This window comes from Mus musculus, chromosome 11 (genome assembly GCF_000001635.26).
Source record: "Mus musculus strain C57BL/6J chromosome 11, GRCm38.p6 C57BL/6J".
NCBI classification, from domain to species: domain Eukaryota; kingdom Metazoa; phylum Chordata; class Mammalia; order Rodentia; family Muridae; genus Mus; species Mus musculus.
Window position 1 is genome coordinate 35,605,148 of NC_000077.6, and position 14,803 is coordinate 35,619,950.

The window sequence follows — 14,803 nt, forward strand, 5'->3', positions numbered from 1 at the left end:
CAATTTATCACTAAACCTAACTCCAGATGTTTGTCTTGTCCAAATCCTGCAGCAAAGGCCTTGGAGGATGGGGTATGGGCAAGGGTGGTGGATATTGGTGAGGCATCAGTGGCCTTTGGAAAGAGACTATGCTCTTATTTACAGATCTCAACGGGCTAATCTATACCCATAGTCCACCTCCTCGACAGCACTTGAACCTTGAACAAATGAGGCTGCACACTGCTACCAGCAGCAAGAGTGCCTGAGCCTTCTCTGATAGGCCAGACCAGTCCCCGAGCAGGGCATGAGTCAGAAGAACCATTTCCATACCAGACTCGGGGTATTTCCTTCCCCCAGTGAGCTCTGGCTTCGTTTCTCCCTACCCTGCTTCTCCTGTAGGCAGCTGCTTCTGGAAAGGATTATCTCCCCACAGCATTGTTACGTTGGGTAGTCGATGGGATGTGTGCTAATACCTCTTGACATAAAACATATGCGGAAGTCCAAAGTGCTCCAGCGAGCAGGCAAAGGCAGGAGGTGGTAGCACGGCTCAGCTAACGCATGCAAATATAAACATACACTATCTTATGCGCTCTTCTCCTCCCATTCCTCCCATGGGAAAACAGGGCTCTTCTTGTGTTATATTGTTGCCAGATCATCACTTAGTTGGATGGAGAAACCTCTACCTCTACCTCCTCATAGCTTTAGGTGATTGGCACCTTCCCTTAATGAGCAGATGGGTATCAGAGTAACAGAATGGTTAGATTACCATTCACAGGTCAGGGACCACTACTCAACCTGAGTTTATGTCTTTGTGTCTCCCAGTGTTATCTGGCAGGTAGAGGTGGCATTTACCATGTAGGGTTATGGAGGATCAGATATTTGTAAAATGCCAGTGCTAGTGCTTAGCGTGGATTAACCCCTCAGGTTACTCCTCACACGGCTTCATCATCCTCTTGATTGACTCTTGCGTTTCCTTTGGTGTGCTGGTCTGGGAGCCTCAAAAGAGAGTTGGGTTTTCTCTGCGAACAGTTGGGGAGTCAGTGTTTTCAGCTGTGAAAGATGGCCTCTGGCCTCTGGGTGAACAACCCGGGTGTTGTCTCCTGCTCGTCTCAGAATGCAGAAAAGCTTCAGAGTGAGGCGACCGTGAGCCACACGCACTGTCTCCCTCATCAGCACTTAGCTCTCCCTGAACATAGAATGCCCGCCTCACACAACTACAAGATAAAGAAACTTGAATCAGTTACAGTGTGGTGAACATCCCAAGCTGAGATACATCTCTACTCCCAAGAGATGAGCGGGGTCACCTAGACCCAACCAGATATCTGTCTCCCGAGTATATCCTGTCCACCTCAAGGCCAGCAGAACTAGGCATGCACTGGAGATAAGGAATACAGAAGAGAAAAAGTGCATGCATATATATATATATATATATATATATATATATATATATATATATATGATGTTAGGTAGTGGATAGGAGATGAGATTTGAAATCACACGGGCTGAGGTAGCTTGACCAAGTCTGTCATCATTCTGGCCCTCGGTTTCCTCATTGTAAAAATGAAGGTGATCAGGATGTTCTTGTGTGGGAAATATTTGGTGCATGGGTGTGGCCTCCACCAATGACCCAGCCTTCTCTATGTGGTTTCTACACACATTTACATCACTGCTCCTCAAAGGAGGATCAATCAAAGCAGATCAAACATTGTAGAGGTCTTTACTCCAAAGGAAGAGAATTAACTTGTCTAGCCCACAAGAGAAGCCCATGGCCATTCTCTGATTGCGAAAGTCCAGTGCAGAGACAGTGTGAGCATTCCTAATCCCCAAAGCCATAACTTCTAAATCTGTACCTTTTTGATCATCCATATGATACCACAGGTGGAATATTCCACACTTAACCTCACGTGACAGATCACAGTCAAAACAGCAGCATGCAAAAACCATTATAGAAAATGTCCTCCAGGTGTTGTATATAAGGTGTATATGAAATGTAAATGAATATAGATTTGGGTCCCTTCCCTAAGATCTTCCACTATACACACACAATATTCCACAGTCTGAAATCCTAAATACTTCTGGTCCCAAGCGTTTCAGACAAGGGATGCTGAGCTGATAGTTCTTTTGGCTCCGTCTTTTGGTGTTTTTTGAATGCCCTCATCTCTTTCCCATGGACCAGATAGCTCAGAGCTCCTTTTATGGAAGCCAGACTAAGTTGAGTAGCTGCCAATCTTCTTCCCCCAAAGAGAGAGAACAGAGACAGGCTGCTAGATCCTGCTGATGCTGAGGCTCTGAGGCTACCTCAGTGACTAATTCTCCGTAAGCAGCTTAATTTTATCTCTCACAACACCTCCTCATCACGCCTGGGGAGCTGAGCAGCTGCAAGAGGATGAGTGTCCAGGAGCCTATGCCCTTCTCTGTCTTCTTTTGCCCCCTGCTTCATGAGCTCTGCACCCAGAGCTCTGTTTCTTAGTAACTCTGCCAGCCTGGGTTGTTGTGATATTTCACCCCTTTGAAAGAACATCCCGTGCTGAGAGATCCAGGAGCAATGGGAGACAGAGAAGCACCCAGATGAGCAAATGAAGCCAAGCTGGACCTGGTAGGCCAGGAGTATTGCCAAGATCCATGCAGGGTAAATACTCTCCAGGCAGGTCAGAGCTGCTCCTTCTCTGTCTCCAGAGCCATCTTCTTTGTCTAACTCAAATGCTTCCCAGTACCAAGTATTGCTGTGGGGCTCATGAATCTGGAACAAGGCGTCATGTCTAAAAAGCCTTCTTAAGCCAGAGAGGTCCAAAAGGGATTTGTGGGGGTTGGGGGAGATACACAATTGAAAAAAGCTCCAGACCGTGGCAGAGAGCATCATGTCCTGTCTGTGAATGTGTCATTTGAATCATTGCCAGAGGTTTTGGAATTTGTTTTCCAAGACCAAAAAAAAAAAATCTACTCTAGGTGTGTGAGTGGGTTGGAGGGGGGTTGCATAAAATTCTAACTTTTGACGCATAGGAAAATCTTATTGTAAAATGTTAGGAAAGAAGGGATCCTCAAACCATTAGCTAAGTCATCCCGGTCTCTTTATTAAATAGTTTAACATTTCTGGCATAATGGTGCTCCCAAAGGCCTTGGCTATCAATATTTAGAACAAATCATTTACCAATGACTTAAAAGATAAAACACCCAGGCATAATGGCATATGCCTTTCTTCCCAGCACTTGAAAGGCAGAGTCAGGCGGATCTCTGAGTTCGAAGCCAACCTGATGTTCAGAGTGAGTTCCAGGACAGCCAGAGCTACATAGTGAGACCCTGTCTTGTAGGGGGCAGGGGTACAAAAAGCAACTAATAGATTTGATTTTAAAAATAAGGTAAAAGTGTGTATGTGAAAGACCCATTTCTAACATGATTGCTTGAATTTTATTGTGTTCATATTGCAGCCTTGTTCAAATGCCCCCCACCTAGAATGACCTTGACCACAGTCTAATACAGGAGTCCCAGGAAATTGTTGGGGGGGGGGCGGGTTTACAGAGAGGATGGGCAGATTGGCAGGGTAGCTAAGACATTCATAAAGAAGAAGCTGAGCCCTCTAGAGACCTGGTTATCATAATTCCTCACGGCGTGCTCCCTGGAAACTCTCCTGACCTTGCAAAAGCCCTCAGACTCTCTGCTTCAGTCTCTTCGCCTGGAACTGTGAGATGGCGCTGCCCATCTGCCCAGGTTATAGTGAGAATAACAGGGGTCAGGAAGGCACTTTGGAAAACAAAGAATATTCTAGCAACGTGAGCTTTTTAAAATTTTTTTCTTCACTCTGAGGCAGGAGGACATCTGTGGGGACCCTAGGGACCTTGCACGTTATTAGCCAGATTAAACAGGCTGTTCTTCTTCTGCTTGTCATGGCCACAGCTGCCTGCCTGCACCTGGCTAGCACAGGGAAACAGGCCTGCAGTAAGGGAGGGAAGGCTGCCACCCAGGGGCCCCTCTACCTTTGCTAACTCCAGTCCCTGTGTCCTATGGCTTAGAGATGCTCCTAAAGCAAGGGGTCAGCTCTGAATCCCTGGTTATTCACCACCACGGGAGCTCTGAGTCTGCCATAAGAAGTGGTATCTAAAAATTCAACATTCTTACTCTCTGGTTCTTCTCCCTCTCCTTCAAGAAGGCATGAGAAATGATTTCACTGTAGTTTCAAGGGCACAAGCAGTCAGTCTAGGGCCATAAAGGAAATGCTCAGCCAAATTTGCTTGACTTAGCAGCACTGCTTTCTGAAACTTGTCTGTGGTGCTCAGAGCATCTGCTGGGCCAGTGCTTCACGCACTTCCTGTGTTGTTCTGTGAAGGAGGGAACGGTATAAAAAGCTATGATCATAGCAGAAAGGGCCCCCAGTATTGAACCCAAACTCAGATCTATCTTCAAGGAGAGAGACCCCTGAAGGTGTATATGGAGCTGGATATATGCCCTAAAAAAGAATAAACCTTGGTAATGAAGGGGGAGATTGAAGAAATGGCATTTCTGTTACACCAGATTGCACACATGGCAAACAAGGAAACTAATAAATATCCTCAAGTCACAGATTAAGGTGAGATGCAGGAAGGAATTGTATAGGAGACAATACTTGGATGATAGGGCCCTGCTGAGGGCCAAGAGGGTTGGGGCAGCTTTCCTGAGGAAGGTGAGCGGGTCACAGCAGGCCTCTCTGAGGAGATGCCATTTGAGTAGAGAGGCCAGCTGTGCTGAAAGGGATGGAGAAAGGGGTTAGAGTGTGCCTGAGGGACAGCAGGTGACCAAGAGGGCTGAAGGGTAGTAGATGAAGGTATGAGGTTATGATAAAGACAAAGTGTGTGTGTGTGTGTGTGTGTGTGTGTGTGTGTGTGTGTGTGTGTGTGTTTGCATGTTTGTGCCTATACATGAACACATTTCTTCCTTGGGAGATGGTCTATAACTTTTACTAGATTTCCTATGAAATCAGTGATCTAAACAAGCTCCAGGGAGTTCTCTGAATCAAAAATCGCCCTAACTCCATCTACTAAAGCATTACAACAATTGTGCCAAATGATTTTTCTTCTTTGTGATGCCTGGAAGCTCTGAACTCTAAAACAGAAAAGTGCAATGCTCGCCACCACTCCCAACCTTTGTCCAAGGCTGCAGGTGCGAGGGCAGGTGCAGGTGCGAGGGCAGGTGCAGGTGCGAGGGCAGGTGCAGGTGTGAGGCCAGGTGCAGGTGCAAGGCCAGGTGCAGGTGCAAGGGCAGGTGCAGGTGCGAGGCCAGGTGTAAGTGGTGATAGCTTGTGCAGCACAGCATCCACAGTGATGAGAGAAAATGGGGAGGGTCTGGGAAGCCCAGAAGGCTGCCTCTCTTTCTCTGGGCTGCAGCAGAAACTCAAGGCCACGTGGATGAGGGATGCCCACTTTCCAGCTGTACCAGCAGGTTCAGCCAGCCTTTGCTCCACTGACAGTGACTGGAAACCTCTCTTCTGCCCACAGCCTCCTCAATGCTAACAAGATCAACTGTCTGCGGGTGAACACCTTCCAGGACCTACAGAACCTCAATCTGCTCTCTCTGTATGACAACAAGTTGCAGACTATCAGCAAAGGGCTCTTCGTTCCACTGCAGTCCATCCAGACCCTGTGAGTACACTGCCCTGGAAGTGGCAGACCCCCTCCCACCAAAGCAACGGAGGGAGGACTGAGGCCCTGTGGGACGATTTCTAGCATTAGCAGCATGGCTGGGAGATGAAGCTCAAAGCACTTAACTGCACCAAGCATTCAGGGTTGGTACCATTGGGGCCTGACTGTGATGAGGTAGATCTCACTTTCAAACATGTAAACCTCACAGCACAGCCCAGGATCACCCCCAAATTTTATGTGAAGAATCCAAGGCACCGAGAGATTGAAGAGTTTACTCAAGATCACAGCTAGAGGGTCTGAGATGGGGGCTGGAGAGGTGGCTCAGAGGTTAAGAGCACTGGCTGCTCTTTCAGAGGTTCTGAGTTCAATTCTCAGCAACCGCAGGGTGGCTCACAACCATCTATACTGGGATCTGATGCCTTCTTCTGACATGCATGAAGACACAGATAGATAGACAGATAGACAGATAGACAGATAGACAGATAGACAGATAGATAGATAGATAGATAGATAGATAGATAGATAGATAGATAGATAGAATTTAAAGAAACTATGGCTAGTATGAAACAGGATGCTGGCAGAACTTTCGAGCTGTGCTCATGACCACAGTAGCCAGGGTGGTATTCTAAGCATTCCCTATGTCTGTGAGGATTCATCCCCTCGCTCTGGCAGCTCCCCACACCCTGCAAAGCCAAGCCTCTAATACAGGCTTTCTGGGGATGCCTGATACACACACCCAACCCCTACTTCCCAAGCACTGCTGGGGTGTGTGTGTCCTGCAGGTAAGCAGATCACCTGGGTGCATATCTCTCTCAGGTCTGTGGGCTTCACAGTTCCAACCACAGATTACAGTGCCAGTCCCAGGCCTACAATGAGCCTAGAGATCTTCTGGAAGCCCTGGAAGTCATTTCATCTGGCACATTTCCTTAGTAGTGAGAGGCAGGAACCAGTACAGAGTGAGGACAGCTGCTTGGTATTGAATGCCCACCACGACCATGTGGGAAGTTCCGTGCTTAGCGCTCTGAGTTGTCCTTACTCTCAGAGGAGGCGAGGCCCTCGGCATTCCCGTGATGATGAGGGCAATGGCAGCAGTGCCCATTACTATCTGTGGAACTCCCACTATAAGCCTGTTACCATGCCAGCTGCTTTATGTGCCTGGCATCACCAAACTTGGAGAAATAGAATGCATGTTGCTGTAAGTGTAAAGTCTAAAGCTCTGGGCTTGCATTGCCCATCAGCTTCCAGCATGGGTGAAGTGGAGGCAGACAGCAGTAGGTCCTGCCCTGAGAGGGGAGAACGGGGAAGCTGATTCCCCAGACCAGATGTTGGCTGCATCTGTGCTGCCTTTAGCAGACAGCTGGCCTCACACCATTTCTGTGACTCTTCTCTGCAAATGGCACCCCCACCCCCTCCAGGCCTCCTGGGACAGTGAGGAAAGGACCTCACACCAGTTTGCTAGGGCCCAATACAAGACAGGGTGGTGGTGAATCGAGGTACCACAGGTCACTCCAGATTGACAGCCCTGTCCCTCTTTCAGCCACTTAGCTCAAAACCCATTTGTTTGCGACTGCCACTTGAAGTGGTTGGCTGACTACCTCCAGGACAACCCTATTGAGACAAGCGGGGCCCGCTGCAGCAGCCCACGCCGGCTGGCCAACAAGCGTATCAGCCAGATCAAAAGCAAGAAGTTCCGCTGCTCAGGTAATCAGGTTATGGGAGCGGGGGCCCCACGTTCTGACTCAGAATACAGCAGCCCCAGAGAGGCCAGTAATCCAATCTGGAGGACAGCGAGCGCTGTAATGGCTCCTTGGGAGCTTCTTTGCAAATTAAATTGGGGAAATTCAGTTAGTCCTACAGAAAGCCAATTACCTTATGGATTTAAAATAAAACACACTCACACAATAAAAGCATGGGGGAGGGGTGGGCAGCTTGGGAGAAACAGAACCCAGACACAGTTGCTCCTCCTAGATGGAGCTAGGTGGAGGGAGGCTGGGCAGCCTTCGCACGTGTGCACTGGAGAGGAGACCAAGATTTATTTTGTAGTCTCTGAAGCAGATTCCCCAAATGGCACAGAAATAGATACAGCCCAGGCTGGGCTGCAGCCAGGCTTTGGTAATAGCTCTCAACCATTATAGGTTAGGTTACAGGTTTCACAAACACCTTCCCCACCTCCTTGAAGCAGATGGCTACTCTCTGCTGCTAGAGGGAACATCAGACTGGGAAGAGGCAAAGCTTGTACTCCCATGCCCAGCTCTGTCTAGAGACGGCAAGAGACTTCTCAGCCCACCTCAGAAAGAAAGGAACAATGCTGGCATGGGGAGTGGTCGTCAGAAGGCCAGAAGACAGATCTGAGCTTCTTGTACCATGTTCTTTATCCCTTAAATCAAATTCTGTCATGTGTGTTACCAGGATGATACACTCAAGATTTCTATCTTATTTTACCTGCAGAAGCAAATACCTGGAGAGGGTCTAGAGAGATGCAGGGACTTTGTGGTAGTAAGAACACTCGTTCGTTGCCTATTTGCCTTCACTGGCACAATGGTATCAGTGAGCAGACATTTTTTGCCTGTGAGGAGCACTGTCCTGAGTGATCTCAGTTTGATTTGCTTCTTCTAGTAGCCACTTAGAGTCATCAGGTGAGACCCCGCTCTAAAGCAGAGAGAGCTGAGGGCTCCAAGGTGAAGGTCACCCTCACATCACAGTCAGTAAGCAGTAATGAAGATCAGGGTCTATAACTGCTCTATTAATCTAGGGCAGCGGGTGGTCCAGCTACTTGAATTGCTGTCTTCCTAGTTTCTTGGCTGTACTTCTAACCCCCAAACACTGTTTCCTTAGATTCCTCTCTGAGTCTGGGGACACCTCTGGGTAGAAAGAGCACCAAGTGTCACCCATAGAACACCATCCCTTTCCTGTACTTACAGTTATCCCTGGCATTATCTCCTCCTTCTTCTCTGCCTACTTGGGGCCAAGTTAATTAGCTTGGCCAGTCAGTGGTTCCCATAGAATGGGTTGATGAAGTCAGAGGAGGGCAGAGAGCCACCTGCTGTCCTGTATTCCAGTCTCATGAGTGCCCTGCCAACACCCAGGACCTCAGGTTGAGTCTAAACCCTGAGTGGCAGGGGAGGGACAGAGACAACACTGGACCCAATGAGTATCCCCACCATGGCAGTGACCTAGCATTGACTGAGGCTGGGACAGGTAGCAAGGTATGGGTGATGTATACAGAAAGAGCAAAGAGCGGGGAATAAGAAATAGACAGTAGAACTAGGAAACAGTTAAGCTAGTTTTGAAGCTAGCTGGGCCAGTGTCTACCTGCCTGCCTTGGTGTTTACAGGACCCTGGCTTCCTTTGAGGGACAGAAATAGGTGGAAGAAAGAGAAAGAAAGAAAGAAAGAAAGAAAGAAAGAAAGAAAGAAAGAAAGAAGGAAGGAAGGAAGGAAGGAAGGAAGGAAGGAAGGAAGAAAGAAAGAAAGAAAGAAAGAAAGAAAGACATAAGTCTTAAATTGGCTTTGTATAAAATGTCATTAAGAAAAAAATACCAAGTAGAAAGCCTGTTCGTGTAGAGGTAGTGATGTTCAGAGCCCTGCTGAGCTTAACTTAAGAGTATTTGGTGTGCTCTTCTGTAGCTCTTATGTAGCTGTGTGGGAGGTGCAGAGGGATTACAATGGCTTTGAGAAATACCAGGAATCGTATCTACCTTGGCCTTGAGGAGACACAGAAACCATAGACCTGAAGATTTGTGTTTCTAGGAAGCTCCAGAAAGGGGAGGGGGTGAGGGGTGGCAGGTGACATGGACTGGAGCTGACAGATAATAACTCTGCATTTTTACTTTCCCCTAAAAGCAGCCCCCTTGAAAAAACAGCTGATGAGATTAGGAGCCAATTTGAGGGCTGCTCCTGCAACATGTCCAGCCCCTCCCTGGGTAGGGCGTCTGGCTTCCCAGCCACTTTGCTCTGCCTCTTTACCAGCTGCATCCACCAGCCTGGACCAAGATCCATTTAGAGGCGGATGCTGCCTGCCAGGGGTGATCTAGCCATCAGATTAAGTCCTTCAGCACAGGCTCCACCCTCAGGGTGCATTTGGCAGCTAAAGGACACTGCCTGCCTTCTATCACGCTGTCCCTCTTTTTTGTTTTTTTGTTTTTAAGAAAAAAAAAAGGCTGTGATTATTTTAAAAAAAAGAAGAAGAAGAAGAGGAAAAAGCAGAAGCAGCAGTTTCTATGGAAAGTGTAGGATCCTTTGGGTACAACACAGGGCCACTTTAGAGACCTCAGAGTTCATCCAGTCCACTCTAGAGAGAAAATTGAGACCCCCCAGCAGAAAAGCCCTAAGTCCAGGCTATTATTTTCTGGGCATGACCTAGAATGCTATGATGATTCTAGTGTACCAGGATGATTCCTGGTATGGAAGCTTCCAGATCACTTACCTTTGGGACTCTCCATGTCATTTTAGAAAAGCAAAGAGAGGGCCAGAGAGGAACTTTATTGTGTACACATGCAAGTCTCTCTCTCTCTCTCTCTCTGTGTGTGTGTGTGTGTGTGTGTGTGTGTGTGTGTGTGTGTGTATGCATATGTGTATTGTGTGAGTGCATGTGCACATATGTGGCATGACACAGCAGAAGTATGGAGATCAGAGGACAGCTTTCAGGAGTTTGTTAACCCACTCTATGGAGCTTGGGGATGGAGCCCAGGTCACTAGGCCTGGCAGCACCTTTACCTTCTGGCTCATCTTCCCAGCCACCCAAGGATGTTCTAAGTTTGTGAAATGTACCCTACTCATACCAAGGCCCTCACAGGAGACATCTTAGAACTAGAGTGTTCACAGAGCCCTGGAGTTCCAGGTGCAGCAGAGCCCACAGTGCCATTAGTAGCTGTAGTCTATCTGATTGGGATAGGGAAAGAGAGGTGAACAGGGCCAGGCATGGGTGAACGCTAACTGGACCATTAATGCACACAGCCCACACAATGCTAAGCTGCTGAGTATGAGAGCACCTTGTCAATGAAGACAGTCCCCAAAACTATGGTAGAGGAGAGTGACCTGTCCCTCCCATCAGAGGTTGTGTCCAACAGAGATGATCAGAGTCATGTGGCTGTGGCTCCATTTCTTTGAGATATGCACAGCTCTAGCGTGATGCCAAGTAGGAAAAAATGTCACCTATGGAAGATGGGATGTAAAGATTGACTCTATGGCATACAAGATAAATAGACCGAGTCTACCTAACTCTCTCTCTCTCTCATGATTCCCAGCCAGAGAAGGGATCTAGAAATCAAAAAGAAACCTAAAATTAGATGTCTTACTCTGAGGCTGTACGATTGATTCTCTGGCCCTTTCCTTCCTTCTCTTAGTCATTATCAGAAGGCAGCCTCCGACCACCCTCTATGCATTAGCTCTACCTGTGACAGTGTTCTCAGACCATAATGACTATAGGTATCGCCTTCTGAGACCCATGGCCCCACTGAGGCTCTGTTCTTTGCCCAGCTGAGATGTGGTTGCTTTTCGCTCCACAACTCCCCCTCTACTGTACCTCAGAGCAGCAGAAATGATTGGCTATCGGCCCAGGGGGCCAGGAGACCCTGCCTGCAAGGTCCCCAGGAGCCTCTCGAGTTGTGGGATGTTGAAGGGAGGATTTGCCTGGAGATGAGATTATGCTGTGCTAGACCATGTCTTTATTTAAGAGGAATAGACTGCCATGGGGCTCTTCAGCTGTGGGGGCAGTCCTGTGTCACAAAGCATGAGGAAAGGTTTTGCTGATTTTCATGTCTTATCAGATTACATAGTGGGGTGGCATGGGACAGATTTTACAGGCTCAGTCCTGGGTTAGTATGTAATTGGTGTGTCAGCTGCCAGAATGCTCTTGGATATGAGTGTATGAAGGTTTCCCACCTTGTCCCTCTTTGCTGCTGAGTCTCCCTGGGGCAGGGCACTGGGAGGTGGGGGCCCCTGTCTTTGGCAGGATCCAGTGGACCGCACTCCTGGTACTAATCACGCTCAGTGGGGGCCTGCTCTGGCTTCAGCTTCTCCACGCTGCTTCCTCTGAGCGCTCCTGTCCTCTCTCTGACGCTGCTTCCTGACCTTGACTCTGACCAGTTGCCGCGGGGCTTTCCTTTGTGCTTGATCTAACCATGTGGTGGAACGATGGAAACGGAACATGGTTCTGTCAAGCACCGCGGAAAGCATCGCTCTCTCCTGCAGCATGGCCTGCTGCCACCGCCGCCGCCACCACCACCACCACCACCGCTGGACTCTTCTCTGCTCTGGATCACCGCGCCTGCCAGACCCACTTCTCCCAGTCTTAACTCCCAGAGGGAAGGGGGTGGGAATCCTGAAGGAGTCAGGTACATGGTGACAGGAGGTTAGAGAAACCCACGGGGCCGTGCTTCGAGTATCCACATTACTTAATGAGATGTAGTCACTATGCTCCAAGTCTGGTCTCAAGGGATCCTCAAGAGTAGCAGCTAGGTTCCAACTTCCCATTTTAAGAAGACAAGTATACCTAAGATATATGCCCCAGGGTTTCATGGGAGAGACCCAGTACAGGGACACTACGTGGTAGCTAATGCAGAGGGTGAGTCGCTCTTGACTTTCACCACTCTTGGTGTGCATTTCATTTGAAATGAATGTAGGAAGAGAATGGGTAGAACAGACATGGGTCTGAGACTTTGAACTTGAAAGGGGACTCCTTCTGACCCCGATGAACCCCGATATCCAACCTGATAGCCTTGGACCATAGCTTACATGGAAGCGTGGGGCTCTTCATATGGTGCCATTCAGAGGCCTGGAGAGGTCTGTGCAGACACCGGCTGTCTCTGACCACAGAGGGATCTTGGCACCATCTCTTTAACTTGTGTCTTGATAAATCCTGGGCCCAATATAATTAGAAGACTTTGTTGTCACTTTTGGGCTGGAGTCTGTACCTTACTCCAGGAGCTAAGGTGGACACAGCCATACTTAGCAGTAGGAGCCAGATTCTGTGTCCCCACCAAGCTGTGTGACTTAACTATCTCCTCTCTGGTTGTGACCCAGAGAAAGGCCCCAGCCACTGATGAGTGATAGCTGTCCTCTTGGTCTCTCTGAACATTGGAATGTATACTTACCATCATCACCCTTATAATACTTTAGATTCCATTTTACAGATAAGGGTATTGAGGCAGGATATTAACTAGCTGGTCAGGGTTATCTAGCTCCCAACTGGCTGGGCTTTACCTCCGTGCTATTTAGCTCTCCCTTGTCTGGACACTCATTGCCTTGAAAAGACTTTTTTTTTTTTTTTTTTAGAAACTTTGACTTGAATTGATGACAAGTTGAAGATGTTTCTTATACTCTATTCCCAGCTTCCATCTCTTACTAGAAATGACTGGAGTAAAAAGGAGAGAAAGCATTGTTCAAGTGCCTTTTCTTCTCCAACAGGATCATACAAGATCTCATGGATACAAGCAGCCCCTCCTACATAGAGAAATGTCCCACCCCTCCTTGCCGAGGGAACACTTTTAGCACTGCCCACATCATGCCAGGGCCAGGCCTTGGGGAGCGAATCCATCATGGCGCCCTTCCTTGGCACCTCCATGATGCTACAGCAGCAGGCTTGTGGCTGCACCATGGGCCTCTCCCTCTGCTTTCAGGCAAGCAACTGAGCTGCAGAGACAGCTTCCTGCTCAAATGATAGCCATACTCCTTCTAAAACAGCTAGTGTTTCTCAACCACAGGTGTCTGGTCCCCCACAGCCCGGCAGAGGAATGGGTGTCTGTGTATGCAATGTCCTTGTTTCTGTTCACCACTCACGACTCTACCCTCCGCTTGTCCGTGTTCCTTCCTTCTCAAGCTGATAAACCCTGACAGGCCTTTGACCACCCCCACCCCTGTTTCTTCCTCTCATCCCAGCCATCTTGGGGATGCTTGGGATAGAGGAGAACTCTGGATACAGGCATTGGCTCCCCCCACTGACCACATAATGATAAACATGTGGATTCTGTACCACATGCTGGCTGCCCGAAAGCTAGTGCCCAATGTAGCCAGCCAACATCAGCAGCCACCCTATCTGTGTCCCTTACTACTTCTGATCCTAGACCATCCAATCTGCTGGTCTTCTAGATGTGTCACGCTGCCCTCCCAGAAGTAGATGCAGGACAGGGATATATAATAAAGTAAAAAATAAAATAAAATCACTGCTGTCGATTTTAACCTTTCACCCAACTTCCATCTATTAAAGTCTGTCTCTGATTATGTACCATGTGTTATTGTTCTGAGATGCCTGCAAACGGGGAGAGGGCTACAGGGGCAGAGGCAGGCAACAGCCAGGTGACATCAGATCCTCTGAGGCCATCTCCAGTTGGGGTTGGACTATATGGCCTGTCTTCGAATCCTGCAAGATCTCACCCACCTGAGCTCACCCCCAAAGAGAAAGAGCTGAAACCTGTTTCAGTTGGTTCTCTCCCCCAAAGGATTTCTGGCAGTGACAAATACGTGTTGAGATTGAAATTGACTTTTAAAGCTCTGGAAAAGTTAAAAATACTTTTGGGTAGTTATGAGCATTAGGCATAACAAATGGCTCCGAGGAACCCCGGGTAGCTTCCGTAATGAAATATGAAGTGACAGAGGTGGCATTTCGTGCTGGCTCTGACTGGGAAATGAACTTTTTCGGTTATGTACATACGCCGTTATTAACATTTCTGGTTCCCACTCATATAAAATATCACTCTCCGACCCCCTCGTTATTACAAACCAGGGCAATAACAAAAACAGCAGGGGAAAATGCTGGAGAGAACACATTAGTCCATCGAATCTAATTGCAAAATCATTTCATTAAAATGGGTCAGCGGTTCCACTGCAGAGGCCTGCCAGTTATAACCTAACGATACTACTGAGAGTGATTCCCGCTAACTACGAGCTGCTCTCACCTTGATTAAAACGAAAATGCATTTAATAGGCGGCTGTCCCCAGCCGGCGCATGTCTGCAGGCTCGAGGTGGAGTGCAAACCGGGCTCCCTCCTGTCTCTCTGCCTTTGATCAGCAGACAGGGTTCCTCTGTTTTGCAAGTAGCCCATTACAGACATGTTCTGTAGAAAACATAACCGTGCACATTCAAAATGCCCCCCTACAATGTCACCATGAAGTGCCACCAACAGGACCAGAATGGGTTTTCATGGGGCAGGAGCTGCATATATAACCTAGCACTCTGATGCGTCTAAAGAGGAATGACATAGGGTCAGGGGTTATTCA

The 14,803-nt window shown here is 48.2% G+C and overlaps 1 protein-coding gene and 1 non-coding gene across 2 annotated transcripts in view; both read left to right on the forward strand.

The window, feature by feature from the left end:
• The window catches only part of Slit3 (slit guidance ligand 3), a 587,052-nt gene that overhangs the window by 483,692 nt on the left and 88,557 nt on the right, over positions 1–14,803 (forward strand). Inside the window, exons 13-14 of the mRNA NM_011412.3 lie at positions 5,445–5,588; positions 7,126–7,289. Of these exons, the coding sequence (NP_035542.2) occupies positions 5,445–5,588; positions 7,126–7,289 (308 nt within the window). The remainder of the gene's footprint in view (positions 1–5,444; positions 5,589–7,125; positions 7,290–14,803) is intronic.
• On the forward strand, positions 11,669–11,778 carry Mir218-2 (microRNA 218-2). Its single transcript, NR_029799.1, has one exon. It is a non-coding gene; the product is annotated as a microRNA 218-2 (primary transcript).